The sequence below is a fragment of the Necator americanus genome, chromosome III (genome assembly GCF_031761385.1).
Source record: "Necator americanus strain Aroian chromosome III, whole genome shotgun sequence".
Taxonomy (NCBI): domain Eukaryota; kingdom Metazoa; phylum Nematoda; class Chromadorea; order Rhabditida; family Ancylostomatidae; genus Necator; species Necator americanus.
Genome location: NC_087373.1, coordinates 5,137,777 through 5,150,499, shown reverse-complemented (window position 1 = coordinate 5,150,499; position 12,723 = coordinate 5,137,777). Strand labels below are relative to the sequence as shown.

The window sequence follows — 12,723 nt, the reverse complement described above, 5'->3', positions numbered from 1 at the left end:
TAGCGGTTAAGCTCGTGCCTTGTGCCACGCGGTTACGAAAAACGACACTCGACCACCCAACGCAATCAACCATTCATTACCTCAAACTTGGGTAATTAAACCTCATAAAAATCAACCAAAAAATGTACAAGAGAGAAAAGAACAAAAATGGAATTATTATATAAAAAAAAGACAATGAAACAAAGAAGCCTCACTGGAGGCTTAAGAAGGTCTGCAGGGCGGGTGCGCAACACTGTTTTTTAGATGAGAGAGGAGATAAGCTGCGCACCCGTCCTGCTCACATACCATCGCGCGGCGAGCAATCGCGATGATCCGCGATAAGCACGATGAAAACTGATACTATACGCTTTACTTTTGTTACTGCACTAACGTTCTCTAACTAAGTATATCCAGTTACTATGCTTTCATAGTTCTTTCTTATAGCTCCAACGTATTTGAATTCTATGCGGCTAATATTAGAGAGTCCCATAAGACGTTTTTTCACGATTCACATCAACAGTGAACGAAGATAAAGAAAGTCATATCTATTTTTTAATGATTATTTTATTTTTTCTATTTACTTTGTTATTTATTTTATACTTTACTTTATACTCTATATTTTTGATTCACAGTAACCTGAATCTTATACCAAAACAATCAATAATCTATGAGATATTTCTTGTCTATGATTGTTTACAAATATTTGTTGTGTTATTTTTTTTCGAAACCCACGTAAGGGTGTACTAATTATAATCCATCATAGGAAGAACGAAGACTTTTGACTACTCTGTTGACTATATTTTTTGAAAAATAAATATCTACGTTTAAAGTTTACATAAGGAAAACTCTTTTGTAAAATAATATAATGAAATAAAAATAATGAAAAATTAAAATATTAGAAAAATAAGAAAGAAACCTATGAGACAATCTAGTAGCATCGATCTGCAACTTTGGATCCTCCTCCCTCTCTCTTATTTTCTTTCTTTTTGTTTTTTTTTGTATGTATTTCTTGGTGTACATAATAATTGTTTTCGGGATCCCTTTCGGTCTTTCGGATTTGTCGGGATCCGGGATCGCTAATATTCGTATGGATTCGTTATGTTTGGCGGAATATTTCTCCTCTTTTCTTTTCTTTTTTCTCTTTCAACCACAAAACATACTTTATTGCTAGTTTTTTTTCTTTTTGTTGAAGCTCCGTCTTTCATATTCTGCTAACCTTCGTCTTCAATTTACAATTTATCATTCTCTCTCTCTAGTTAGACATAAATGTGTTGCTGGGAAAACATTTTGGTTTCATGGACGAGGAAATAATTTTTAGGATAAGTTTTTGCAGATTCTGTAGACCTGGTTCTCATTTCATATGAGGTCCCTTTTAATTAATTATTTCTCTATTATCTATTTTATTATTTATTATCTCTATTTATGTATACTAACTACAGAGTCATAAATAAATAATTTTATCTATTATCTGCTTATGAATTTGTGACTAACATTCAGTGATAAATTTAGGAGAAAAAAACTATTACCAGGAAAAAAAGATGAATCAAATAAATCAACAGCACTAGCGTTAGAATCAGAGTCAGGGTTCGAGTTTTTAGCAAGGAAAAAAATTGTAAAAATTCGCTACAGTGCTCATTGCGTCGTTTTCTCCTTTGATAAAATCGTCAGCGCATAGTGTCCGTAAACGAGCGATTCGTTTCCTTGACAACTAATCATCATTTTATCGGGATCTCGCCAGCTGGTGCTGAGAACCGCATCATAAAGCATTTTATTCTTTGTTTAAGTTGCTGTGATGTATCCGAATTCAAATCTGCAAATTTTTTTCTTTTTTTAACACAAAAATTTGCTGAAATTAGATTTAGATATTGTGATGGATGTTTGGAAGAAGTGAATGTGAGCTTGCGGACTTTTTTCTAGTAATTCTTTCAGCTTTCCAACTTTTTCACACATGACATCCTGTTTTTTTTTTCTTCGATTCTTTCGGATCGCATGCACTATTTGTCTTGTGTCCGAGGATGCCATATCCAGCCACTTTTTGCCGATATTTAACTGAAGTTTGAATGTTTTGGAGGGCATGTGAAACATGACACGCAAACGTTCGACTCGCTCGCTCTTAAAGCTTCCAGAGCTTAGCTTAGCTGAGGAGCCGAGAGGAGGATCCCGTGGAGAAGTGGCGACCACCACCTCCTCCACCACCACCACTAACACCACTTAGCCAGCCAGTCAGCTACGAGAGTTATGAATCGAGTTGTTTGTTTGTTTTTTTGCATATGCAATGATGCGTGTGTGCCTCTGTGTGTGTTATTCATCGTCGTCGGAGTCAACTCAATGTTTACGCTGCTTTTCTGATTCTTTCTCACAATCATTATCATCACACACACACACACACACACACTCGCACAAACGGCCTCAACCACCACCACATCGACGAGGAATCGCTCTGCTGGAATTCCTCCCCTCCAACCTCCCGTTGTCGCGCTGCTGCTGTCGCGCTGCTAAAGCTTCTTCTTCTCCTCCTTCTCCTCCTCCTCCTCTTCCTCTCCAGCACATCAACGAGCACTCGATCTTATTCACGCGATTCTTCCATTTGTTCCCGAAGCATCAGCGCACCACATTCTCCAAACTTTCCGCGGATAACCGCTCCGCTTTTTTTCCCATCCCTGAAACGATGCATTCGAAACAAATTTTTCGCCACGCAATCGTTATTGTCTGTGGACACACTCAGATCCGAGTTTTTCCTCCTCATTACCGTATTCTTGAGCTTAAAAGTTATATATTTACTTCTAATATATATCCATATATTATTATCTTACAATCTAACACATTACTCTTATTATCTAACATTACTATCTATATCTATTATTATTATCTTATAAAATTCTTTGGTCCTTTTTTTCCAAAAAATTCCCTGACAAAAGATAAATTATGTTGTGTCCATTATTCTCGGAAAAAAACTTGCTTGAATCCTTGTCGAATTCGGAGAAATCACGCAATTTTTGTTCACTTCACGTCTCAAAATAACAGCTCGCCCAGAGTATGTTAAAATCACTAGCACTTAATCTTCATAACTCCCCAAGGGGAAGCATCCAGCGCCAACAACGCGATACTAACATATTTTTGCGTTTTTGTTGCTATAGCTTGCCCTGATTATGCGTTTTTTTTTTCTCTTTTTCGCTCATCTTTTTATTCTTGTCTCCATTAGAACGACATTATGTCGTTGATATGGTAAATAATCAACATTTTAGCGCTGAAAATGCTCTTTTTTTTTATTCCGTGTAATAATAGCATGTCTTAATGGTGTACGCGTCGAAATTACGCTATTAGGAGCTTTTAGGCCGGAGAAACCGTAGGCTTTTAGGATCGGGTGTGGCCAGAACAGCAATCTGACCCTCTCTCTCTGCTATGCGTGGAAATTCTACCTTAACTGACATATTTGCACTAAATCACTTAAATCGTATCCAAAAAATTGCGTAATCCGGAGTTTTTTTTGGATTCTTCCTTCTAGAAACTTCTTCACTACTTATTCCAACAATAAAAAATAATTTAATATTTTTTTAGTGCAGAAAAATCATAGCCATAACACCAAATGGTAGAGCTACAAATGTTTAATATGTATTACTTATTATTATGATATTTATTTATATTGTGTATTTATTTATATATATTGTGTATTTATATATATATATATATTTGTATACTGTATTAGGTTAAGTCGAATGTTCTCGGACAATTTAACAAAAAAATTTTTTTAGAAAAACTATAGGCTTATAGGATCGGGTATGGCTTATGTATATTTATTTATATTGTATTTATATTATAATTATCCAAAAATCTTCTCTTTATTCTACAACTCTATACTTCGATTAAAAGAGCAAGCAAAAGTTTCCACATGTCCCTTCCACAAAATCATAAATGTGATTCTAAAGCAATTTTTATTTCACTGCCTTCAAAAATCCTGAATGTCTTAAAACTAATTAAGAATGACATCAGTAAGCTATTTCTTCGTCTATTTCTATTTCTTCTGGGCTCATGGGTACTGCCTCAGAGACAATGAGAAGAAATACCTGTCTGTTCTGGATTCTGGCAAATGTATTCCCTCGTAGGATCTATGGCATACCTCTAAGAAATGCAAGATCAACAATTTTTCGAGCATTTCTTTCGGGAAATTTCTCTCAGATTTCAATCCACAAGCGAGAGATCAAACACCTTTTGCTACAAGAAAAAAGTGCACAAATAAAATAGTCTGTGCTCTAGCAGTACGTGGAAACAATCTTTTAATTTTTCCTCTTTTTTTAAAATTTTTCCAACGGAACAAAAAAAATCCTTCTCTTTCCCTCTCCATCATCTTTTAATATGAAATTGTGGTAGATTCGCGTTCCGATTTTCTACGTAGACCACATTCGATTTCAAAATAAGGACAACCTAATACTTTAATTCCATTTCTCGTTTAAAAGAGGCTCGTTCTAACGATCTCCATTCAAACCTCTATTGCTCATTTTAATGAGACAGCGCGGTAATGCCGATCCACGGCCACACGGTAGAACTTAAGCCGTTCCGAGAATTCTTCCGTCCCTCCTCTCGACCTTTTCCGAATCTAGGTGGTAGTGGTGATTTCTCAGTTCCGCCCGTTCAGCACCCATGATTGGGATCATTTTCACTTGCGAACACGAACAAATCCATTTTCCATTTTTTCCCTCCATTTTTTTTCCACTTCCATCCGCGACCTTAACAAATAATAATCTCTTATGTACTTAGGTACATGATCTCTTGTTCTTCCACATGTCTGTAATCCTGTCGAGAAAATTTTATTTTCTAAAAAAATAATAAAAATGAATAATAATTAATTAATTAAAGCAAAATATGGTGGTGCGATTATGTGTGTTCTGTACTACTTGATTTTTCTATTAGCGTCGCTATGACGTTTTTAGAGCTGAAACACCAAACTAATAAAGGTCCCATCTAAAAAAGTCGTAGGCGAACTAACAGGAACCATAGACAGAAGTATGTCGAGGTCCCTAGACACGAGAACCTTTGAACTAACTACACTTATGTTTATCGGAACGACCGCGACGCGTCCACAGGAATTCGCGCGCTCTTTTCCACAACCCAACATCAACGTGCCACAATCGAACATGTATGATGGTCGTTTGAAGAAAAATAAGCGCTGATATTGGTCCACAATCGTGTATTTACGTGAATGTACACGATTTCAACGCGTAAGGAACGTGTTTTTTCGTGATCACACACGACAGGAATTGTTTTCACCGGTTTTCATCGTGTACGAATCATTAGGACAGACAAAAGCAGCTAACTCCACCACGTCGGCAGGCATTACTGTAGACTCGTCCTACGCAGACACCCGAAAATGAATCGCAGCGCGCGAATTTTTTATAGCTTCCATTATTGATGTATTTAGATCTAATTATATGTGCTGGTTGGAGGAGTTTATGCATAACGGATTGTTCCATCAATAAGTAATGTAAAAGTAAGGGAACAGCTTAAAATTGTTGTGAACAGCTTGCAAATTGCATTATAGACCCGAATTTTTTTCACTAAACTCCATTTTGACCGTCATCATGGCCACGTCCTGAGTAAATGAAGTGCTAATTCGATTTCCTAACCTCACACTGCATTAGTGCCTAGCATATTTTATTATTCTACTCTTTTTTTCTTTCACTTGAAAATTTTCCACTTGAAATGTTGTCGAGTCGCTTTTGTCACGTGGTGGCGGAAAAATTTTCCAAAGTTTTTCTGAATTTTCTGGATTTTTCAACAACTCAACGATCTCGCAATACATCAGCTGCTAGAATATTCTCTTGTCTTCTCCAGAATAAATATATTTATAAAGTAAAATAAATATAAAATAAATTTTAAAAAATAAAATAAAAATAGGTAAATATTTATGAATACATCTATTATATATCGACATTTCGTAGGATAAGAATCTATAAGTGAGCAAATAATAATTATTAACAATTAATTCACTCTAAATTAATCACGATATCTAGTTTTCCGAACCATTTTGACAGCGTTTCTGGTACGAGTCAGCTGCAATCCAACTGGGACCACACACGAAGGGCGTAAACTCGCCGTTTCGATAACGCTACAACGATTCTATGTGTCGTTATCTCTTGATCAACATGTTGTTTGCTTGGCTTTCGAGCGCCCAGCCCATTAATAATTCTCTACAATCGTAAGAAAAATCTCAACAAAAAAAAACTATAGTGAGTTTGTTGATGGCGCTAAAAAAAAATCTGCGAAGGAATTCGTAGTCTTTACGGGACCATCCTGCACTTTTCAGGATTTATTTGTTTGCTTAAAGAGAAGGGAGTGACTTCTGTCTGTGGACCTTACGTCCATCGAATTTACTGCACACTAGTTATATGATACTTTTTAGTCCCTTTTAATATCCTTTTTTAATTTAATCTCTTTTAATATTCCTCTTAATCTAATCTTTTTTAATATTAATTTAATATAATCTTTTTTAATCTCTTTTATTATCTTTTTCTCTTGTGATTTTTCCAAGGTTTTCTCGAGCGACCGTAACGCAAGTTGGATTTCAGCAGTGTATAGAGATACAGTAGGTATTGTGCACAATATCCCTGTGAAAATATAGATAGTCCCGGATATAATTATCCCCAATAAGTCCTCGAATCCGAACAAACTTCTCACCTCTCCTCTCCGAAGTTGATAAAATGATGCTGGTCTTGTTTAGCACAATTTTAACAACGTCGGAGCGGTGTTTAGAAGGATAAGGACAATAACTTGGTACTGTAGCTGCATCCCGTTGCTTTATGTTTGGATTGTAACGATCATAAACCTCTGCGATTCTTAATTGAAGTCGAACGACGCATTCTAGAAGAATTAATCAACGCATTTCATACTTTATTTATTCTTTTTATGTATGTAGTGTTAAAGAAGGTTATTGTTCATGATCATAGATCATATTTATCAGGTAAACAAATTGATTGGTCATACATGTTTATGCTGTTTACGTCCAGATCCGTAACCGAAGGAGAAGGTAAATGCATGTGATCAGGTAGATCAAAATTTTCCCGAGCGATCACTTCTCTATTCTAAAAAAAGTGAAAAAAAAAATCAAAAAAGAAAACTTTCCAAGGCGGAAGCGAAAACACTGATTACACAAATCATACTTGTGGTTCTCTGAAGAATTCTAGGAAATTCGCAATACACCTATCACCGGAAAAATCGACACTCCCCGGATATTGCCTTGATTTTCTCTGGATCTTTCAAACCTTCAGAAAATTGCTTTTAGGTTTCTTCATAATTTCTTCTAAAATTAGTTTCTAGTCAAGGCAATTTTACTTCTATCAAACGTTTTCACACGTTCCATTATCTAATATGTAGGAATCGAATCAGTTCAAGGTCGCTACCGTAATTTTCCATTCAATTTCCAATTTTTTCCGAAAGTCCACAGGTTTGCAATTTAGTTTCCTCGCGTGCAAGGATGAATGAACGCGTCGTGGGTGGTCTGTTAACTTTGCAACCATGGTGAGAGAGGGAGAACAGCTGTGGTCATATCTATTTATACCTTAATTATTTTTGTTCATCTATTTCTTTTCATCCTCTTTTCTCCTCCATCCTTATTTTGTAGCTTTTTTCGCATGTTTACCTCAAACATTGGATACTGTAGGCTGAGATATGTATATATAGATAGATATGTGGTGAGCTACAGTATTTCTTCAACGATAGCATCGCTCTCTTTTACTACCGTGTATTTATTTATTTATTTGTAAACACCCATAGGTGTGCAACAAAACATAAAACATGAACAGGAAACAGCAGAGCTCACTAGAATTTCGTTAAAGTTTTATTTATTTATTTATTTATTTATTTATTTATTACGCTCAAATGCGTGGCCAGAGTAAGAGGTAAGGAATGAATACAAATAAACAATAGAAAATCCAGCAACGAGAAAAGAATGAGAATGAGAATAAGCAGGGATAAGTCAGTTTTATACATGTATTTCTTATAAAAACGACTTAAGTTCATACATATTCGGATATTTTTGCTCTCAATTTATCCACAATACCACGTGCATCCGCGGTGGACGGCTGTGGAACAGCAAGCGGCAAACTTCCAACAATTTATAACAATTTAACTACACAATTTAATTAACCTGTATCAATTTTAATGTCCTCGCTGTACCTCCCAATATTGCGTGGTTAACCTCCTCAAGGAGGCGTATAAGCACAAACATTTTCAATATTCAAATCTCTAACTCCTTTCTTCTTAAGACCTCAGCATTGTAAATTGGATTTATGTTTTCTTGTTGTGCCAACGAGATTTTGGTGAAACTTTGTTAGTGCGCTGACGTTTCGACAACCTCGTCTTTACCAAAAGCCAGTCTCACCGAATAGCGGGGCTACTGAACCACCGCATTCTTACAGATTCCCACCGAAGGCGAAGATTAACAAGATGATCCGGAACGATGTGCGGATTTATGTATTTTGCCAAGCGCTTATTACAGTACCAGTGCGGCTGCAGGCTTCGCCAAAAATTTCCTGCACCTATTTCTACAGTTTTTTCCCTCTTGCTCTGGCAATGCTATTTTTTCATTTCACCTTGGGTGACAATCTGTAAGAACCCCGTGGTTCACCAATCCCACTGATCGGTGAGACTAGTTTTTGATGAAGACGAGGTTGTCGGAATTTCTGGCTACTGAAAAATTCCACAAAATCCTTGACACAAAAAGAAAACATGAATCCTTTCAATATACGTTTACTTATTCAGCCATATTAAAGGTGCAGTCAAAAACTTACAAATAATTTTAGAATTAAAAAGCAAAACTAGCCATAAACTTAGCTTCGTTGTAAACTTTACACTGGAACTGAATAAAAACTACAAGGTTTCTCTTGAAATCACAACTAAAGGACGGAAAGAAGATGATGAAGAGAAGAAAAGTGGTTTTTTTTTAAATAAATTTTTTTAAATAGAAATAATAAAAATAATGGATAAAACTTGCAAAAAACATGCAAAACTCAAAAAAAAACTTACTGAACGATGTGAGGTGTGCGGTTACGGAGTCTTGTCGAATTGAAATAATGACAATAATTAATGAAATGTGCAAAAAATTTGAAACGTAATTTTGCAAATAACAAATAGGTAAGCTCAGAGCGAAAAAAAAACGTAAAAGCGTAAGAACTGGAAAATATTAATGTACGCACAAAGCGGTCAAAAATTCGATACTACCACAACTTAATCCAATTGTTTGACTTTGGCTTGACTTTTTTTTAGTGGAATTATGGCTAAGTCCGGTATTATTCATCTCTGGAAATGATATCCTGACGAATTACTTGTTCGGAAACTTTGGAAGCCGACTAGACTTTGGAATATGTATCTGGAATCTGATTTTCGGGCTGCGAGGGACTAATTTTCGCACATAGAGGTGCAGAATACCAATTGTTTGAAGCGTATGATGGTTTCTCTTCAAAAAAAAAGAATATGCAAGTCATGTTTACAAATAAAAGCATTAAAATATACAGGACCATTTCTTGCTCTCAATCTCTCTTTCTTTCAGTACTAAATATTTTGCATATATTTCAAAACAAAAAAAAAATTGCGTTTTGCTGTAGTGTGCCTACGAGGTTTTTAGATGGAACCTTTATTTGCCTGACGTTTCGGCTTTTTCGCCGTCTTCAGAGGCCTAAATAGAGGATGACTGGAACAATGCTACGTTTATCCCGTCAAGTGCCACACCACCCTGGGTCAGTGTTTCGATAATCGTTCAGGGTAGTGAAAACAGAAACCTATCTACATTGAAAATGGTCTTACGTTTTGCTCCACCGGATGTGGCGCGGCTGGTAGCACGCATTTGTCACTCAGTGAACCAGCGAATGAGTATTACTGCGTGTAGATCACCAGCGACGACATAGATTATTTGATCTACACACAGAATATTGTTTTGTTTTTTGTTTTCACTACCCTGAACGATTATCGAAACACTGACCCAGGGTGGTGTGGCACTTGACGGGATAAACGTAACATTGTTCCAGTCATCCTCTATTTAGGCCTCTGAAGACGGCGAAAAGGCCGAAACGTCAGGCAAATAAAGGTTCCATCTAAAAACCTCGTAAGCACACTACAGCAAAACACAGGCAGAATATGCCGAGGTTTCAAGACAAAAGAACATTCGAACTAAAAAAAAATTGCTCTATTTTTTCCTGGACAACTCTCCTGCGCGAAAAACTTGGACTTCCAAAGCGCTCCGTGTATTTTAATTATTAACTCGTAGTGAATCTAACCAAAAAGCTCTTAATCTTAATGTTTTGGTTTAAATGTTGCCTAATAATTCGCCAAACGTAATACACATATTCTCTCTTTTTTTTTTTTGAAAATGTTTATAACGTTTTAGCAGCAGAAATTGTACAGACATGAAAAGATCGCGTAGCGCTGGCGATAAGTTCGTTTTTGGTTCAAGACGTCGTACGTTGACGCCTTCTTCGAGATACGATGAAGAAGAAGAGGACAAAGGTGAGTTCTTACCGAGAATCTACGACAACTAAAGAATCCACAAAGAAATTACTGGAAATTTTCACATGTTTCGAATTTTGGAGCCAATAATATAGAAAACTCGAAACGATTGGCTCGTTTCTTGTTTCTCTCGAAAATCCATATAAATAGAAGCAAAAATTTAATTTTCCAATGATTTTCTTCTTTCTGATTTCTTAAGACTATCCTGAAACGATCTCTGAAACGGATTCATCGCGTTTCTGGATGCTCATGTCTGAGCGTTTCTTTACAGAATCATTTATCGGCTTGCAATCGCCTCGACCAAACAAAGCTCCATCTCCGTCTCCAAATCCTCCACTCACTAAGGATAGACAATATTGGCACAGTAACTACCATATAACTGATTGGAAACGACAACATCCGAACGAATTCGAGAAGAAGGAATTTGAAAAATTCCACAAATGGATTTTTGAAAGGTTCAGTCATTTTTCTAATGATTCAACACTATATACGCTTGCAGTTCACGCTACGGTAGAAGTATAAACAGATAAGGTTTTACAGACACAAAATTGACGATGTTGGAATCTCTCCAGGAAAAGGGGATTCGAGGTGTGGATCAGGAGTATGAGCGTGAGCACGCTGAATTCCTCCTTATTGTTCTGACAAACGGCGCGAAAGACGACCTTAGTGATCTTTTTTTCCTACGATACACCATAAAACCCGCCGCCTCTGTATGCGCACTGTGTCCACGAGCGAGCGGCCGATAAGCAACGAGGTTCCTCCAGGAAGTTATTCAAGTAAAACAAGTAAATAGAGTGCTGAGGAAACCAGCACGTGTGCAGAAGTGGCGTTCCAAAGGGCCTCGTAAGAAAATTCGTTCAGGGAGGGCGTCTCCCACGTCGTTTCCTTTAGAACGACTGACTGGAAATAAGCATGATCACGGTCATACTCGTAATTTACAACCCGAACCCTATGCTTTTTTTCTGGAGAAATCCCAACATTGTCAGTTTCGTGCTGTTTTTAAATAAGGCACATGTTCGATTATACCTCGACTCGTACATGCCTCAAAATTTCAACCCCTCGAAATTCGCTCCTATACATTTCATAACAGCTAAGCTGTATTTTTAGAATTTTAGTACTGTTAGGAAGAAATTGAATGAATATTCGAGTATGGATAAGGTAGAACTGTTCTTTGGCGGTACTATGCAGAACACAGTGAGAAATAAAATACAGAAATAATATATACAGAATAAATATATAAATAAATAATAAATAACAGAATAAATATATACAATATAAATAAATAAATAATAAATAATAGAATAAATATATACAGAATACATACAGAATACAGTAAAAATTTATTTTTTAGGTAGCACGCATATCTTTTCTTCTCTCTTCTCCTCTAATCTCCTTGAATGATCTCTTATCTTTGAGTTTCATTGACTTTTTCATCCTAAAAAAGATTTTTCAGCGACAAAAATGCTCCAGTTCAAAAAGACGTCGTCACGCTAATGAAGATGTTCTTCCGAAAATAACGTCAGCATGTGATTTTCTTTTTTTGCTTCTTCTTCTGATTCTAATGTGTATTTCAATGTGTCGGTGCTGTCGACGTCGGGAATCGTTCCAATTTCGCAAGTTGAACAGCTGTAGTGTTACAAAACTTTAAGAAAGCTAAGGACACACCCGAAAACTCGTCCAGATCACAGGAAAACGCTGGAAATCTCGTCCAGACCACACGTTTAGCAGTGGGCGGAGTTCTAGTCTCGCACAACCAATCAGCGCCTTCTCATAGCATGTTTTCTATTTTCAAGTGATTTGACGAGGTAGTCAGTTTCTAGATTAAGACCTTCGATTGATTGCAGATGTGGGACCCTGCCCAACTCCAAAAAAAATGATTTCACTCTATGAAATAAGTGAATCTCATCGGGATAAGGAAATAGCGGAAGTACCCTTTGTCCAATCACTTTCCTGACAAATTCTATCGGGAATTTTCTGGCATACATTCGTTTTCTAAACGAACCATCAAATACTGCTAAGGAAAACGAGGAAACTGTTCCTTGTAGCGCCTTTATGGAGAATTTCTATCCTTTTTCACACATAATAAACTCGATTTTCAAGCAGAGAACTAGAAAATACATTTCTCTGACTAAGTATTTTTATTTACCGTAAATCTCTTAGCATCTAAAACAACGGCTCCTCTCGTTGACAGTAACGTATGCTACGCTATTAAATCTATTGTGGAATTCCAGGCGCCGGTGTGGATTTTCA

The 12,723-nt window shown here is 36.5% G+C and overlaps 2 protein-coding genes across 3 annotated transcripts; one reads left to right on the top strand and one right to left on the bottom strand.

Annotated features, from left to right (window-relative positions):
• Positions 1–6: 6 nt before the first annotated feature.
• RB195_008657 (uncharacterized protein) lies at positions 7–2,529 on the bottom strand (the record flags this gene model as incomplete). The annotated part of the gene is made up of 3 exons (XM_064195263.1): positions 7–80; positions 286–360; positions 2,397–2,529. The coding sequence occupies 3 exons, from the start codon at positions 2,527–2,529 to the stop codon at positions 7–9; spliced, it is 282 nt and encodes a 93-aa protein (XP_064046408.1).
• Positions 2,530–7,447: 4,918 nt separating this feature from the next.
• Positions 7,448–11,990, top strand: RB195_008656 (uncharacterized protein; the record flags this gene model as incomplete). Of its 2 annotated transcripts, XM_013449208.2 has the most annotated exons (4): positions 7,448–7,491; positions 10,355–10,473; positions 10,745–10,928; positions 11,927–11,990. In XM_013449208.2, 4 exons carry the CDS (start codon positions 7,448–7,450, stop codon positions 11,988–11,990), a joined length of 411 nt encoding a protein of 136 aa, XP_013304662.2. The 2 variants fall into 2 exon arrangements, with proteins under 2 accessions (XP_013304662.2, XP_064046407.1); XM_064195262.1 differs by lacking the exon at positions 7,448–7,491 and having other exon boundaries at positions 10,374–10,473.
• Between the last annotated feature and the right edge of the window lie 733 nt (positions 11,991–12,723).